Here is a 13,539-nt window from a genome sequence, read left to right as displayed (position 1 = left end):
ACCAAATTGCATTGATTTATTTCTCAGTGACATTCAAGTGTTCAGACGGACAGAATTCTAGTGAACTGTGGGCTGGGCGGACAGTCAGGTGGGGGCGTGGGGGGGGGCCTGGAACACACCTGCGCAGAAGCAGCCGGGTTGCGCCCAGCTGCCCCCAGCCCGGATGCCCTTGGCCCGTGACCCAGCTGGAGGACGCTAACCTGGTTCCTGCGTGTTGGAAGGACATTGGAAAGGCGATTTCCAGTAACTCGGGGGTTCTAATGCCAGTTTCCCAGTTTCATCTCTGGTACCAGAGACGGTTCATGTTGGTCTCTATCATAATGATTCAAAACTTTGTTCTTAATTACCGTGATTGCTTTTGAGGGCCTGGAATTACAAATATATATATTCTATTTTAATTGTTTGGAATTATTTTGACACATTTCTTTGATACCTGAAGAGTTGTTTTTGATTAATTTGAAGTTGTTCTCACGCAGTGGCCCCTTTACAGAAACGCTGCCAAGGGTAGTCCCATTTGTGGGTGTTAACACGTGGCTCCTCACGTTCTGCGGGAAAGCAGAACCCTGACCACCTGTCAACTTTTTTGATGTGATAGAAACAAATACTCGTAAACGTTTTACTAAGCGACTTTTTAATTCCAACGTTATTAAAGACCGTGTCCCTGTTCTTGTGGAGTCTTTGTCTGAAACACGACAGCTTGCCGCCCGTCGGCAGGCGCTGAGCTGGGCCGGTCCCTGGGGCACAGGAGCGAGGGGCAGGCGGTGGCCGCCTCCTGGTCTCAGGTGTTGCGGACTCGTAGCTCCGCCCAGTTTCGCCTCCGTCCCAGGGTTGTAGGCACTGAATGCGTTTGCTGTCTGGCTCTTTGGGCCGATTTTTACGTATCTGAGACCAAGCTCCTCTCACTTCCAGGAGGCCGTAGGAAACCTTCTACATACCTGATTGCGCGTTTTCATCTTGGCATTTATTTATTTATTTTTAAACATTTCATTTATTTATTTGAAGACAGAGATCACAGCCGGCAGAGAGGCAGGAAGGGAAGCAGGCTCCCCGCTGAGCACAGAGCCCGATGTGGGACTCAATCCCAGGACCCCGGGATCATGACCTGAGCCGAAGGCAGAGGCTTAACCCCCTGAGCCACCCAGGTGCCCCTTAATCTTAGCATTTCAATGAGGTCCTGAATCGGTACCTTTGATACAACACTGGGGTACCTGAAATGTTGAAACTCTGGACACTTGTTTTTCATACCGTTTTCCTACATGCTCAGGCCTAAGTGATGGGAAATTGTCTGCGCTTGGACAGGGCGTCCATAAAGGCCCTCAGGAAGTGTGGAGCCGCTCTCCTGGGGCCCCTACTCAGTGTGGCCTGTGGTCACGGGGGCTTGTCTCAGGTGGCCAGCTCGTAGCAGCCGAGGAGTGTGGAGCGATGCGTCCCTGGATGACCGTGTCCACTCAGATCCCGGAGTGGTCTGCACAGGCCTCTGCCCGAAGCCTGGGCCGCAGCCTCACACGGGATGGGACTTCCTGACCGCAGGTTCTCGTCCTTTAGGAAATGGGACCTTCTGTTCACCCTGACGACATTCTCAATGTACCCACGCTTCTGTGGCTCTCGTTTCTTACGGAAGCTCATGGCAAAGTAGTCTCTGGCACAAGTTAAATACTTTAAAAGACCTGAAAATAACAAAACGGTGGCAGGAAGTAGGCTGGACACGGCAGTGACCTGGCGCGAACAGCCAGCCTGCCCAGGCCTCAGGGAGAGCTCAGCTCGGAGAGGCAGCTGTGGGCTAGGTGTGAAGAAGGCGGAGAACCTCCCTTGCAGGCTGGCTGTGCACCCTGATCCCCGGGCAGACAGACCTCGGCCGAGATGGGGACTTCCATCCTCTGGAACAGCACAGACCTGACCGCATATGAAACGGCACGAGCCACGCGCTGCAGGTGGAGACCCGACTCCTTGGGGTCTTATCGCTCCTGTGAGTGGATGTGCCCGAGCCACCAAGCGGCCTACCTCTGCCGATGAGGGCAAGGTTTCCAGGTCGGCGGGGCTGGCGGACTGACCAGTGGGTCAGCCCCGTCGTCTGCCGTTCCCACAACTGCCCCTTGGGCCAAACCCCAACCGTCCGCTGTGCGCCGGATACAGACTCCTTTTCTCATCACATGAATGGCTGGTCCCACTTCTGGAACTAACTTTCCACCGTATGGTTTGGGGATGGGATGGAAACAACCTTGTCCAACAGTCCAGCTCCTGAAGAAGTGACCCAGATGTACTGTGGGGGTGGGGGCAGGGGTGCGGACCCCCTGGCGGGCTCTGCCCCAGCTGCCGCTCGCCACCGGCACCGTGGGCTCGGGGCGACTGAGCGGGGAAGTGCCAGCCCACCCTGGGCACAGAGACCTCAGACCTGGACCGTGTAGGCAGGTCCAGCTTCCGTCCCAAAGCTGCTCGTGTAGTTTCTCACGTGACATGAAATAAAATCGGAGTTAGGCAATTCCTGTGCAAGTAAAAGCGACCTTGAGAGTAGACGGGGTTTCTCTCCTGATAGTCCCCGGTGCCTCTGCCCTCGGGTGGGCTAGCGGTAGTGCCGCAGGTAGACGAGCTTCTGGGGAGGGAATTTCTCCCTGCAGAGGGGGCACTCCGCCTGCAGGGGAAGGAGGAGGGTCAGGGAGGGCAGGGATGCTGTGGCCAGCGCGGCCCCCAGCACGGGCCCTCCCACACCGGCACCTGCAGTAACACGGGAGGTGCACGCGTCTCTCTTAACTTCAAATGAAAACCATTTCAAAAAAGCATTTTTTTCAGAAGTCACAAACCGGAAGGGAGGGCCTTGACCCGGGGGTAGTAGGGCGTGGAGCTGGGAGCAGAGGCCAAGCCAGGGAGGCGGCCGTCTGTCCACCCGGCTGCTATGGAGTGTCATGTGGAGAGGCGTGTGTGGGGTCCTGCCTGGCTCCGTCCCGGGGGCCCCGCTCCTAAGGACAGGCTGGATTCCTCTTGTCCTCAGGGAGGTCCACTCATCTCCCACTAGGCGTTCCTGCCTGGGGCCACCTGCTTACGGGAGATGGTACGTGTGTTCTTGGGGGATTCCCTCAAAACGGGGAGCAGGAGCCCCAAAGTGGAGGCTGAGTGTGACACCCCAGGGGGACCCACGTGGTGCAGACATTCACAGGTGCCGTTTCTAAGTGACGGCGGCCAGGCTGAGGCCGTGGCCCCTGTGAACCCCGGACACGGGCTCTGAGGAACGCCCCTTGGCCAACTGCCGGAGGTGAAGGTCCTCAGGTGAGAACAGGAGGTTGCGACTGAGGTGCACATCCCGCTCCGCGTCTACCCACCTCACCTGTGCGGCCCTCCCGACCCTCAGCCCTGAGAAAGCTCAATCTGGGCCGGGCCTGGGCGGCAGGGCTGCTGGGGGCCCAGAAACCCCACCCCTCACTGGCGCTGGCGCGGCTGTAAGAGATGGTGTGGCGGCCCCTGCTCTGGTCACGGGCGCGACCCTGAACGGAGCTCCCACCCACGTAGGCCGTTGCGGCGCCATCTGCCCAGCTAGAGAAGGTCCTGCTGGTGCAGGCCAGCCGGGCTTCTGAGCAGCGGCGGGGTTGGGGGACTGGGGCGACTCCAGGAATGGAACCGCATGGCCCGGCTGCGGTCTCCACCTCCCGGCAATGCCTCTGGACGCGCCACTGGAGCCCCGACTGCAGGTACGTCCTGTCTGCGGTTCATCCTAAGACAAACCCGGGACAGGCTTCCCGATTCCCGACAGCCGCCTGGGCTGGCCCGTGCACCTGCCCGTGAGGCCTGCGCTCTGGGACTGCCGCTGCTGACCCTGGGCACACCCACCTTGGTGTCGCACCACTGGGTGATACACCCCCAGCAGAAGAGGTGGCCGCAGGGCGTGGCTGTGGAGTGTTTGCGCTCCTCCAGGCACAGTGTACACGTGGAGTTTCTGGAAACGGCTTTCTCTTCCGTGTGGCTCCTGGTGGCGGGGCAGGGAGGAACCAAGATTTCACCACGAGAGTCCTTGCAGTGCCGGCTCAGAGCCCCAGCAGCAATGCTGCACACAAGGCTGCTCAGCCCCTGCCGCTGCCCCCCCCCCCCCCGGCAGGGCTGCAGCAGCTGGGCTAGGAGCCCCCCTTGCCCCCCTCCCCCGACACCTGCGGAGAGTCAGGCCACGGTGCAGCTTCCACTCCCGCCGGGCGCGCTGCCTCTGCCGGAAGCCGTACAGCTGCAGGCCCACGGACAGGGCCAAGTGCAGCAGGGAGAGGACTCCTAGCAGCCTGTAGCTTTCTCGAGCCCTCAGGTCCTCCGTAGCTGGAGAGTGCGCGCAAAGCTGTCAGGGACCCCAAGGGACAGTCACATGATCAGTTGGCACAACCCCCCGGCAGTAGAGTGCCCCATCGAAGGAGGCCAAAACCTGCCCTCCTGGCACAAGGGGGGACAGAGAGCGATCACGGGGTCTCTCTGCTGAGTGAGGGGGGCAGGAGCACCTCGCCAGGTCTGAGCGCAGGCGGGGGCCGCTGCTGGACAGCTCAGGTCCTCACTTTGGAGGAGACAGTGAGTGCTGCGTGACGGTGAGGAAGACAGCCACCGGGCTCCAAGTCTGCAGTCCAGTCCCTACGGCTGCAGGCGGTGATCGGGGGGGGGGGCATGGATCGGGGGACTCACAGCTCAGAGAAAAGTGCCAGCAGGAGTCTTGAGAACAGCAGCCTAGGGGAACAGGAGGAAAAGCCGCGCCGGCACGGCTGCTAACCTGCTTCTCTGTCCTGTGAACAGAGCAGCTCCTGGAGGACACCTGGCTCCCCCAGCGACAGGAGACGGTGTGACGCCACAGCTAGTGACGCACCCAACATCAGACCACACCCCCGAAGGGAAAGGTAGCTGCCCTCCACTTCTGCTCTCCCTCCCGTTAGCTGGAGCGCCCCAGCCAGGCAGGCCCCATGTGTCCGTGCAGAGAAGACCCCAGGAGCGCAAAACCTTCTCTGCCCAGGTCGAGGCCGTGTGTCTGGCCCCCCCGCTACGGCCGCGCGGCATACACCCTCGCTAAGGCTGGGGGCGGCGAGCCGGCGGCTCTCGGGGGTGCGCGCTGGGGGCCGAGGCTGACCGGACAGGGCTGCCAAGTGAGGCGAGACACGGGGTGACCCTCGCGATCAGGGTCCTGAGCTGAGGCTTCCCGTGTGGGTGCGGAAACAAAGGCACCAGGACAGAAACAGGATGAAAGGTGGGACTGCTTGGCAGGCTCAGCCCAGGGAAAGTCCTGGCCGTGACACGAGGCACTGCGACACCTGACCCTCTGGCAGGGCAGCTGCGAAGGAGTGGGCCGGGGGCCGGGGGCCGGGGGCCGGGGGCCGGCGTCTTGCAAGAGCTGGTGGCAGGGAGGCAGACGAGCCTCTCCCTCAGGGTTGACTTTCTAGGGTCTGCCAGCAAACGCGATGCAGTAAAACCGTGTTTTTCCGGAGAGGGTCCTGGCTCCAGCCCTGTGACCATGCCAGCCACCGGAAGCTGAACACACAGCAGCCAGAGGCCAGCGAGTCCCCACAGCACCGGTGACTTACGTAAGTGACCCCTGTGAGCCTCTTGGCCAGGTGGTAGAAGGCCCCGTGGATGTAGAACCAGGCAACATGGAGCCGCTGGAGGCAGCCAAGGCCCTGCCTGAGCACCACCACCACGCGCAGGAGCGTCCTCTTCTGCGGTTCCGCCAGGGTGGCCGTGTGCCGGCGCACCCAGTGCCTGGCTCCTGACCGGCCGCGCCCGCCCAGAGCCAGGCTGCCCTGCGAGGGCCTGGGGCTGTCGGCCTCGGCCTGCAGCTCAAGCTCCAGGTGCAGCAGGGCCTTGTCCAGCAAGTAGGGCAGGACGGTGTGCAGCGCCACCAGCACGCCACGGCGCAACCTGGAGGGTACTCTGCTCCGGGACGGGTCCACCTGGATGACGCCAACATACTCCTCCCCGAGGGTCTGGTAGCCTGCCGGTGAGGGTGTGGGGGCGACCCACCTGAGAAACTGAGGCAGGGGCCTGCCATCCTTTTCCTTCTCCCTGTGCTGGATTTTGCTGTCAGGTCCCTGCATTTTCTGAAGGATGACGCTCCACTGGGGCCCTGCTGACCCTGCCCTGCGACAGGGCTTAGTGCCAGGACCCCCGTCGAGCCACAAAACTCAGCTACAGAGAAACTGTCCCATGGGCACCCCGGGCAAAGTCGAGGGCAAAGATCCCCAGGAACACAAAAGGGAACAGAAGAGGGCACAGAAGTGACACCCTGGAAGTTTCAGAGGCTCCAGTTGGGGCTCAGGGCCTGGCCTCTCCTTCAGGGGAAGGCCCCAGGGTCCCCTCCTTCCCGAGACTGCGTCTGGGCCAGCTCCAGGGACACTGGGAAGCCGCTCCAGGAGCTTCTCACTCTGCCAGCGGCACTCGCACCCCACCTCCGGGCCCCTGGTCTCCGGGTCCCACCGGGGCTACCTGCAAACGTGGTGAGGCCAAAGTAGGCGACGTCGGACAGCAGCTCCACCTCCCTCCTGCACTCCAGCCACCTCTTCGCACCTGAGAAGGAGGGCGAGGGGCTGGCGGTTAGGATCCAATCCCTGCGTGGCTCCTCCCGCCGCCAAGGTCCAGCCGCCGCTCCACAGGCTGAGACCGTCCCACAGCGCAGTCTGCCCCCGGCGCGGACGTCCGCGCTGCTCGCCGTCCCCGCCGGGCCTGGCCTCCGGAGGGCCTCCCCGCACCCCCGCAGCCGTGTCCCCTGCAGGGCCCGCCCCGGCCACCGTCCCGGACCCAGACGGGTCACAAGCGCAGGGAGGGGGGCGGCGACCCGGAGCCCCAGCGAGACGGCTGTGGCCGGGGGCGACCTCAGACGAGCTAAACGCGCCCACGGACCCCCATGTTCCGCCGCGACACGGGGCGCACCGCCGGAGCCGACCCGGGAACGTCCGGAACTGACCGGGCGGCGTCTGCGAAGTGCCGGGAGCGGCACAGAGAGGCCGGAGCGGGACGCGGCGTAGCCACAAGCCGCTTCTCCCGCCGCTCGGGGCCCCCAGCCCCGCGGCCCCCGCCCGCCAGACGCGCGCTGGGGTCCCCTCCCTCCCGCCGCAGGCCCGGGCTCACCCGCCAAGCTGTGCAGGGCGCCGCCCGCCGCGCCCCGCAGCCCGCCGCGGTAGTAGTCGTCTTTCTGCGCCGCGCGAACGACCTGCGCGGGGCCGGCGGCGGCGGGGGCCATGTCCGCGACGCGCCGGGGCCTGGGAGCCGCCTGGCCACGCCCACGCGAGCGCTGCCTGATGACGCAAGAGTGCGACGCCGGCCTTGCGCGTGCTAGAGCAGGGGCGGAACCGACGTGCAGCGTGCGGGGAGGAGCCATGCGGCGCTGGGGGGCAACGAGAACGCGGGCAAGGACCGGGGGCGCGGCCGCGAGGGGGCGGGGCGACGTGAACACGGGCGGGAATCCGGACTGAGGGCGGAGCCGTGAGGGTTGGAGGCGACGTGGGAGCCGGCAGGGGCGGGGGACGGGAGCGCGAGGGGTGGAGGGGCGGTCCGAACTCTGGCAGGGGCCGGGGGCGGAGCCGTGCGGCGCTGGGGGCGACGGGAACGAGGGCAGGGCCCGAGGCCGGGGGCGGAGTCCGGGGGTGAGAACCAATGAGGGCTGGGGGCGTGGACGGAGCGGGGCCTCGGGGGCGGGGCCGGGAGTCGGGGGTGTGGCGCGGGCGGGGCCTGGTTCTGGCGCGGGGGCGGCTGGCGGGGTCCCGGCTCCGAGTGTCGCTGTGTGCGGAGCGGACAGGACTCGGGGGTCCACGGTGACGATGACTGGCCGGGCGCCGCCCCTCCTCCAGCGGGCCGCCGGGCGCTGGGCTCCGCGAGGGTCCCGCCGCCCGACTCTTGGAGGAGCCGCCGGGGGAAGCCGCACGCGGAGGGCGAGCGCCGGGCCAGCCCGAGGGCCAGCCGCAGGCCACCGCGGCACTGGAGCCGGGTGGGGAGGGGCCGGGGGGAGGGAGGTGGGCGGAAGGGCGGGGCCGCACCTGTGGCGCGGCCGAGGGAGGGCAGGGCGCGCCCCAGGCCCACCTGCGTGGCGCCAGGCGCGGCCGCGGAGGGGAAGGCGCGCTTTCGGCCCCGCAGGGCTGGGGAGCCGCCGAGGCCGCACCGACCTTGCCCGAGGCGCGGGGGCGGGCACGGAGGGCGGGCCAGGCCGCAGGCTGGGCCCCACGGCTGCCCTCCTCTGCGGGCGCGCGGCGCGCGGAGAAGCCGCCAGGCTGCGGACGGGCTGGGGAGACCGGCCCGGAGCTCACGGGCGGCCCCCGGGCTGTGGGCTCCTCCGAGAGGGAAGGCGCGGCCCGGGCGGTTCCCACAGTCCCGCCTGCCGCTGGATCCTCCGTGCCCTTCTGGAGCCGAGCCCCTGCCCCTGGCCCTGTTTCCTGCAGACCGAGGCTGCCTGAGGCTTTAGTGGGCAGTGCAGGGTAGACCCCTCGTCTGGGGGTGGCCGGTGGAAGACCCCGAGTCCTGCACAAGTCTCTGCCCAGCTGCGTCCGCCAGCCTGAAACGCTCCGCGCGTCCCGGTCCCAAAGACGCCCTGGCCGGTGGGTCCGCACAGACAGCCCCGCCCACCGGCACCCGGCTGCGGTGTGGCTTTTCCTTCCCTCACTGGCCTGTCCCACCCGCCCGTGGGCGCTGCTCTGGACGGTACCTTGCGGCAGCTCCCCGCTTCCGGCCTTCCGCCTGGGCAGGGCAGGGCCAGGAACCATGCGACCAAGTGTGTGTTGTTCTGGGACCTGGGTCCCTCCTGGGTTCAGACTCAAGTTCCCAACCCCGGGGGCTGTCCCGTGGGCCCTAAAAGGACTTTGGGTTGGAGTCCGAAGGCAGAGCGGCCGGCAGGCGGTGCCGTCAGCCCATCTGTTCCGCCAGGTCAGTGGGCAGATTTTCCGGGGATCAGGGAGTGAGTTTCACCCTAGAATGAACCTGGATCAGAATTCAAAGCGGTGGCAGAGTGACTCTGACCTCCTCTGTCAGGAAGGCAGAGAGCTGTGTGGACCCGCGTGGGGCCGAGGTGGCCGGCTGGAGTCCGGCCCTGGTGTGGGGCCGCTGTCTGTGGGCTGGGCGTGCAGTAAGGGGTTGCTCCGTTTTTAAACAGAGTGTCCCGTGGACGCCGAGCCATTGGCTGTGCTGATCTCTGACTCAGTGCCAGCCAGTCTCTGACGTACCAGCTGTGACCTCCGCAGGCCCTTGGTCACTTACAGGGAGCTCTCACATACACACAAGCTGACTTAAGCTCCGGACCTCTGTTTTCTGCGCTGTGAAATGGGAACACTGATAGAATTTGCTGGTGTTTATTAGGGGTCGCTCTAATAAGCGGCAGCGCTCGAGTCACCTGGGTCCCAGGCCACCTGTGGAACAGGAGTCTAACTCCCAGCACGTAGTGGCCCCGTCCCTCCTCCCGGATGTCTGCTCCGGCCCTTCACGGGAGCCCCGCTGCATACCTCAACCTCGGTCCCCACCTCATCTCCCACCTCCACCCAGTGCCACCCAGCAGCCTAGGGGGCCACCCGGTGGTCCGCTGGGCAGCTTGCCAGTGTCCCTCTGCTTCGCCAGGGTTCAGGATCCTCAGGTCAAATGCCAGGTGGGGTGCGTCCCTGTCCTGGGACTGGGAGTGGGGGTTCCCAGGCAGAGATGTCAATCCAGGGGGACACAGGATGATGGAGAAGGCTGTGTGTGTGTCCCTTATGGGGCAGGGGCCCTGTGGGTGCTGAGCAGAGGAGGGCACTGCTGCCTTGTGGGGAGCAGCTTCTGGACAAACACAGAGGACAGGCTCCTCTGCCCCGTGACTGCCTGGAGGGCTTGGCGGCCCAGGAATGCTCCTCACTCCACCGGCTGGCAAGAACATCCAGTGGCCATGAGTGGGCAAGGGGTGGGGGAAGCCTGTGGAGGGGAGGGCAGCCCTGGGTGCAGGGAGGCAGCACCCCAGAACAGAGCCAGGGCTACACAACCCTGGGACTCCTGCCAGCCCCCTGAGCAGAGGCCTCAGCTGAGGGGTGGTCCCATAGCACTGCCCAGTTGGGGGGCTTGTCAGGTGGGGTCGGGATGAGGGGCCAGAGAACCGAGCCTGGGCCTGGGGCTCGGCCTTGTCTGGGGGGTGATGTCAGTGATTCAGGACGCCAGAGGGTGGCTGGGGACCGGTGTGTTCTTGTGCTGGTCAGGGATGGCATTTTCCTGGCAGAACAGCACGTCTGGCAGGAGCAGAGCCAGCCTGGCGCTGTGGGGCTCGGGGCCATGGTCCGGGTTCCAGCAGAGCCAGGACGGGAAGCCGAACTCAGGGGCTGGGGAAGGAAGGGGTTACCGTCATGTGGCAGAGCTCAGTGACCAAAGGTCAGAAAGGCTCTTCTCTGGTAAAAAGCAGGCACCAGGCAGGTCCCAGTTCTGTCCAGTCCCACAGCTGTCCCCTAATGGCCTTGCCTGTTGCTGGACAGACCCGGGGTCTTCATGCGGGCGCGGCATCGTCCCGGGCCGCGCTGGTTGGTGGGAGGCGCTAAGGGCCCAAGGAAGAGACTGTTCAGGAGGGTTTCCTGGACGAGGAGGCTTTGCTCTGGCAGAAGGGGAGGGAGGGCTCCATCCGTACGAGAGAGAGGGGTCTTGTGGGGCTGCGGGGAGAAAGAAAGTGCGGGGGAGGCCAGGCCCCTACAGAGTGGGGTTCCCAAGAGTGAGGACCCACGGACCAGGGAGAGCCCTCTGGGGAAGCCTCAGCGGGGCGGCAGGCTGGGCAGGGTGTCGGGAGTGGCGCTGGTCACCCGTGCGCTCCCCTCACTCCAGCCAGGGGTGTGGCCTCCATCCCGGGGAGCTGGCAGGTCAGGCCTGTCCTGGGGCCATGTCCTGGGTGGGGCTGTGGGCAGGTGGCCACTTCTGAGGGCCTGGGTGCTGGAGGCTCCTCCTCTCTCTGGGGCGCCGCCGTCCTCGGGCAGCCTCTTCGTTGTGGCTGCCACATCTGGGCAGGTCCCCACCTTTCCTGGGTCTCGGTTTCCTCTTCTGCCAAAGGAGGCCGTAGAGGCACTCAGCTCCCCGGGCTCCGGGAGCCGCAGGGCCTGGCTGCGGTGCCAGGGGGCATGGCCCTGGGGGCCTGAGTGGCTCGGGGTCCTGGGAAGAGGCGGCAGCAGGTGGTGAAAGCCTCTGCCGGCAGAGTGGGGGTCAGTCTGGGGGAACCTCCTGACCGGCTCCCTGCTCTGTTCCCGGTGCAGGCACTGGCCAGCAGCAGGGGCTCCCCCCTGTGGAAGGCAGAGGGACTGAGCGGACAGGTGACCCAGGGCAGGGCAGGCGCTCCTGGGGACCCAGGCCGCGGCCTGTTCCGCCGGTGTTTCCTCCGGGTCAGGGCTCTGGGAGCATGTGCTCAGCTTCCGTGGTGCAGCCACTTGGTTCCTGAACGTGGGTTTGCACGACATCAGCAGTCTCCAAGGGCAGCAGCTCCTCCTGGTTCCTCGGGCCCCGCTCGGGGCGCACCCCCGTGAGCCAAGAAGAGGCAGATGGCAGATTTCCGCTGCAGAGTTGGAGAACTGAGGCTGTTGAAGGCCCATGACCTTCCTGGTCTGAAGCGACAAGACCTGTGGGGCCTCGTGCGCATGTGGGACGGACGCCCCTGCCAGGCTGAGAGGCCCGCTTGTGGCCCGGGGGTGCCCTGAGTGTGCCCTGGGGTTCTCCTGTGAGCAGAGAGGCCGGTGGGCGGGGCTGAGGCCTCCAGCAAAAGGCTCTGGGTGTTCTTGCTGGTCCGCACGCTCATTGCTCTGGCCCGTTTATTGGCTATAAACTGACAAACAGGCGTGACCTACCTTATGTGTCACCAAAGGCCGGGGCCGAGTAGGGCCTGCTGGATCTGGTGGCTCTGGGCACGTGGTGGGGCTGAGTGCCTGGCCAGCACCTGGCCCCTGCCTCACTGCCCCTGCGGCACTGAACTGTCCTGTCCCTGCTCCGGAATCTTCAGAGGCTCCCAGTGCCTGAAGACAGAGTTCTGGGTCTGACCTTGGCCCTGGAGGCCCCATGGATATTATGGGCACCTTGAAAAGAGGGGCGCAGGAACATGGGTGCCCTGATAGGCGAAGGCTGCTCCCGCCCAGGAGGACACCTTCAGGTCCCTGCAGTTTCCCGCCCCGCTGCACTCACCTTCGCGGGCGTGGTCCCCTGCACGGTCCTTTATGATCGGGGATGTGGTCTGCTGCTGCCTCCTTGAGAAGTGAGCCACACGAGTGGCTTCTGACGGGTCACTGCGGGGTCCTGGTTCCACGAGGGGCTTCAGAGTGTTCCTGAACAAACAAGAATGGAACAGAGGACCTCTTGTTTTGGTGCCGAGGGCAGGAAAGGGCGCCCCCAAACAGTGGCTCCTGGCCTGGAGGCCGGCAGGGTCCTTGCAGCCTTCCCCAGCCCCTCCTTCCCCTTGCTCTGTGGCCCAGCAGGTGGCCGGGGCGCCATCAGGTGACGGTGACGGCAACGGCAGGCACTGGGCCTGGCAGGCAGCACTTTGGGAGGTGCCCCCCAACTGAGATGCGAGCTCCTACGGGCTAATCCTTGGAGGACGCCGGGAGCCCCATCGTAGTTCCGTCCACACTGGGACCGGGGCTCCGTGCCAGCCCTGGGCCCGCGGGTCACAGGGCCCTTCCTGCCGCAGAGCCTTTGCACACGCTGTCCCTTCTGTCTGAAGGGTCCCCTTCTGCAGAGGGTCCTGGGGGCGTGGCCAGCCCTTGGGCCCCTCTGAGCCCCTCTTCCCTCCTCTGCTCTGGAGCTTTTTGGCAGCTTGGCTGGTGGGTATGGGGTTGCCGCAGGGTGTGTCATTGATCAGGAACTCAGTGAGCTCTGGGTTAAGGGCAGAGGGATGTGGGGACCGGCCCTGCGCCTCTGCCCTCCTCCTGTCCCAAACCTCAACTGGCCTCTTGCAGACTCTGGCCCCCACCCCAGAGACTCAGCATCTCATCTGGGCCGAGGGGAGCTGTCGGATGGAGGCATTCAAGGCAGGGTCTCTGCTGTCCCTCATGGGCCCTGGGCTGTGGCGTGGAGACAGAACTGCCTCCTTACGTCTCTGCCTGCAGCTGCTTGTCAGGCCTGAGTGGCCCTCGAGGGGAGAAGATGCAGTGCAGGCAGGGGCTCCGGCCCCCGGGCGGGGTGTGGGAGCTTCCCAGGCCTGTCTCCAGTCGTGAGGTGTGCCCTGCCCCCAAGGGTGTGCTCCTGGTGCGAGCATGGGAAAGCGTCCCCAGGCACGGGGGTCCCCGGGCGTGACGATCGGGAGGGACCTGTGCCTGCCCGCCAGGCTGGGCTTCTCCAGGCCCCCCCGTGGGTGGACCCTGCGCCTGCCGTCTCCTGTGGAGGAAGGGGCGCTCAGCACCCTGCTCGACCAGTGAGGAAACCAAGGCTCAGAGAAGCTCCCGGGCCATGCTTTCCAGCGCGTTCTGACCCCAGGAATCCTCAAGCGCAGAGGGCTGCAGGGGCCAGTCCTCACGACGGATCGCCACTTGCCTGTCTGGCCCCCCTGGATGTGCCCTGGTGGGTTTCAGGTGCGTCTTCTCAGCACGGATGGGGTGGTTTTGCCGGAATTTTAAAAAATCAGTCTTAGCAGAG

The 13,539-nt window shown here is 65.3% G+C and overlaps 1 protein-coding gene across 2 annotated transcripts; it reads right to left on the bottom strand.

The window, feature by feature from the left end:
• Window positions 1-1,111: 1,111 nt before the first annotated feature.
• On the bottom strand, window positions 1,112-7,183 carry LOC111154906 (peroxisomal biogenesis factor 10). Of its 2 annotated transcripts, XM_022514860.1 has the most exons (6): window positions 7,072-7,183; window positions 6,430-6,510; window positions 5,532-5,938; window positions 4,134-4,309; window positions 3,820-3,955; window positions 2,487-2,629 (listed from the first exon to the last, which is right to left on the bottom strand). In XM_022514860.1, the coding sequence occupies exons 1-6, from the start codon at window positions 7,181-7,183 to the stop codon at window positions 2,561-2,563; spliced, it is 981 nt and encodes a 326-aa protein (XP_022370568.1). In that variant the 3' UTR covers window positions 2,487-2,560. The 2 variants fall into 2 exon arrangements, with proteins under 2 accessions (XP_022370569.1, XP_022370568.1); XM_022514861.1 differs by lacking the exon at window positions 4,134-4,309 and having other exon boundaries at window positions 1,112-2,629.
• Window positions 7,184-13,539: the final 6,356 nt, after the last annotated feature.

The sequence above is a fragment of the Enhydra lutris genome, unplaced genomic scaffold (assembly GCF_002288905.1).
Source record: "Enhydra lutris kenyoni isolate GAN:26980312 unplaced genomic scaffold, ASM228890v2 scaffoldscaffold38, whole genome shotgun sequence".
Classification (NCBI taxonomy): domain Eukaryota; kingdom Metazoa; phylum Chordata; class Mammalia; order Carnivora; family Mustelidae; genus Enhydra; species Enhydra lutris.
The sequence above is the reverse complement of the archived record's forward strand: the minus strand, read 5'-3'. Positions and strand labels throughout refer to the sequence as shown.

Excerpts from the sequence above, each read along its gene's own strand:
- LOC111154906 (XM_022514860.1), bottom strand. The coding sequence starts at position 7,183 with ATGGCCCCCGCCGCCGCCGGCCCCGCGCAGGTCGTTCGCGCGGCGCAG. Across the intron at positions 6,511-7,071 it reads CGCCCTGCACAGCTTGGCGG|GTGCGAAGAGGTGGCTGGAG; the intron begins GTGAGCCCGGGC and ends CCTCCTTCTCAG. Across the intron at positions 5,939-6,429 it reads TGGCCTCACCACGTTTGCAG|GCTACCAGACCCTCGGGGAG; the intron begins GTAGCCCCGGTG and ends CCTCACCGGCAG.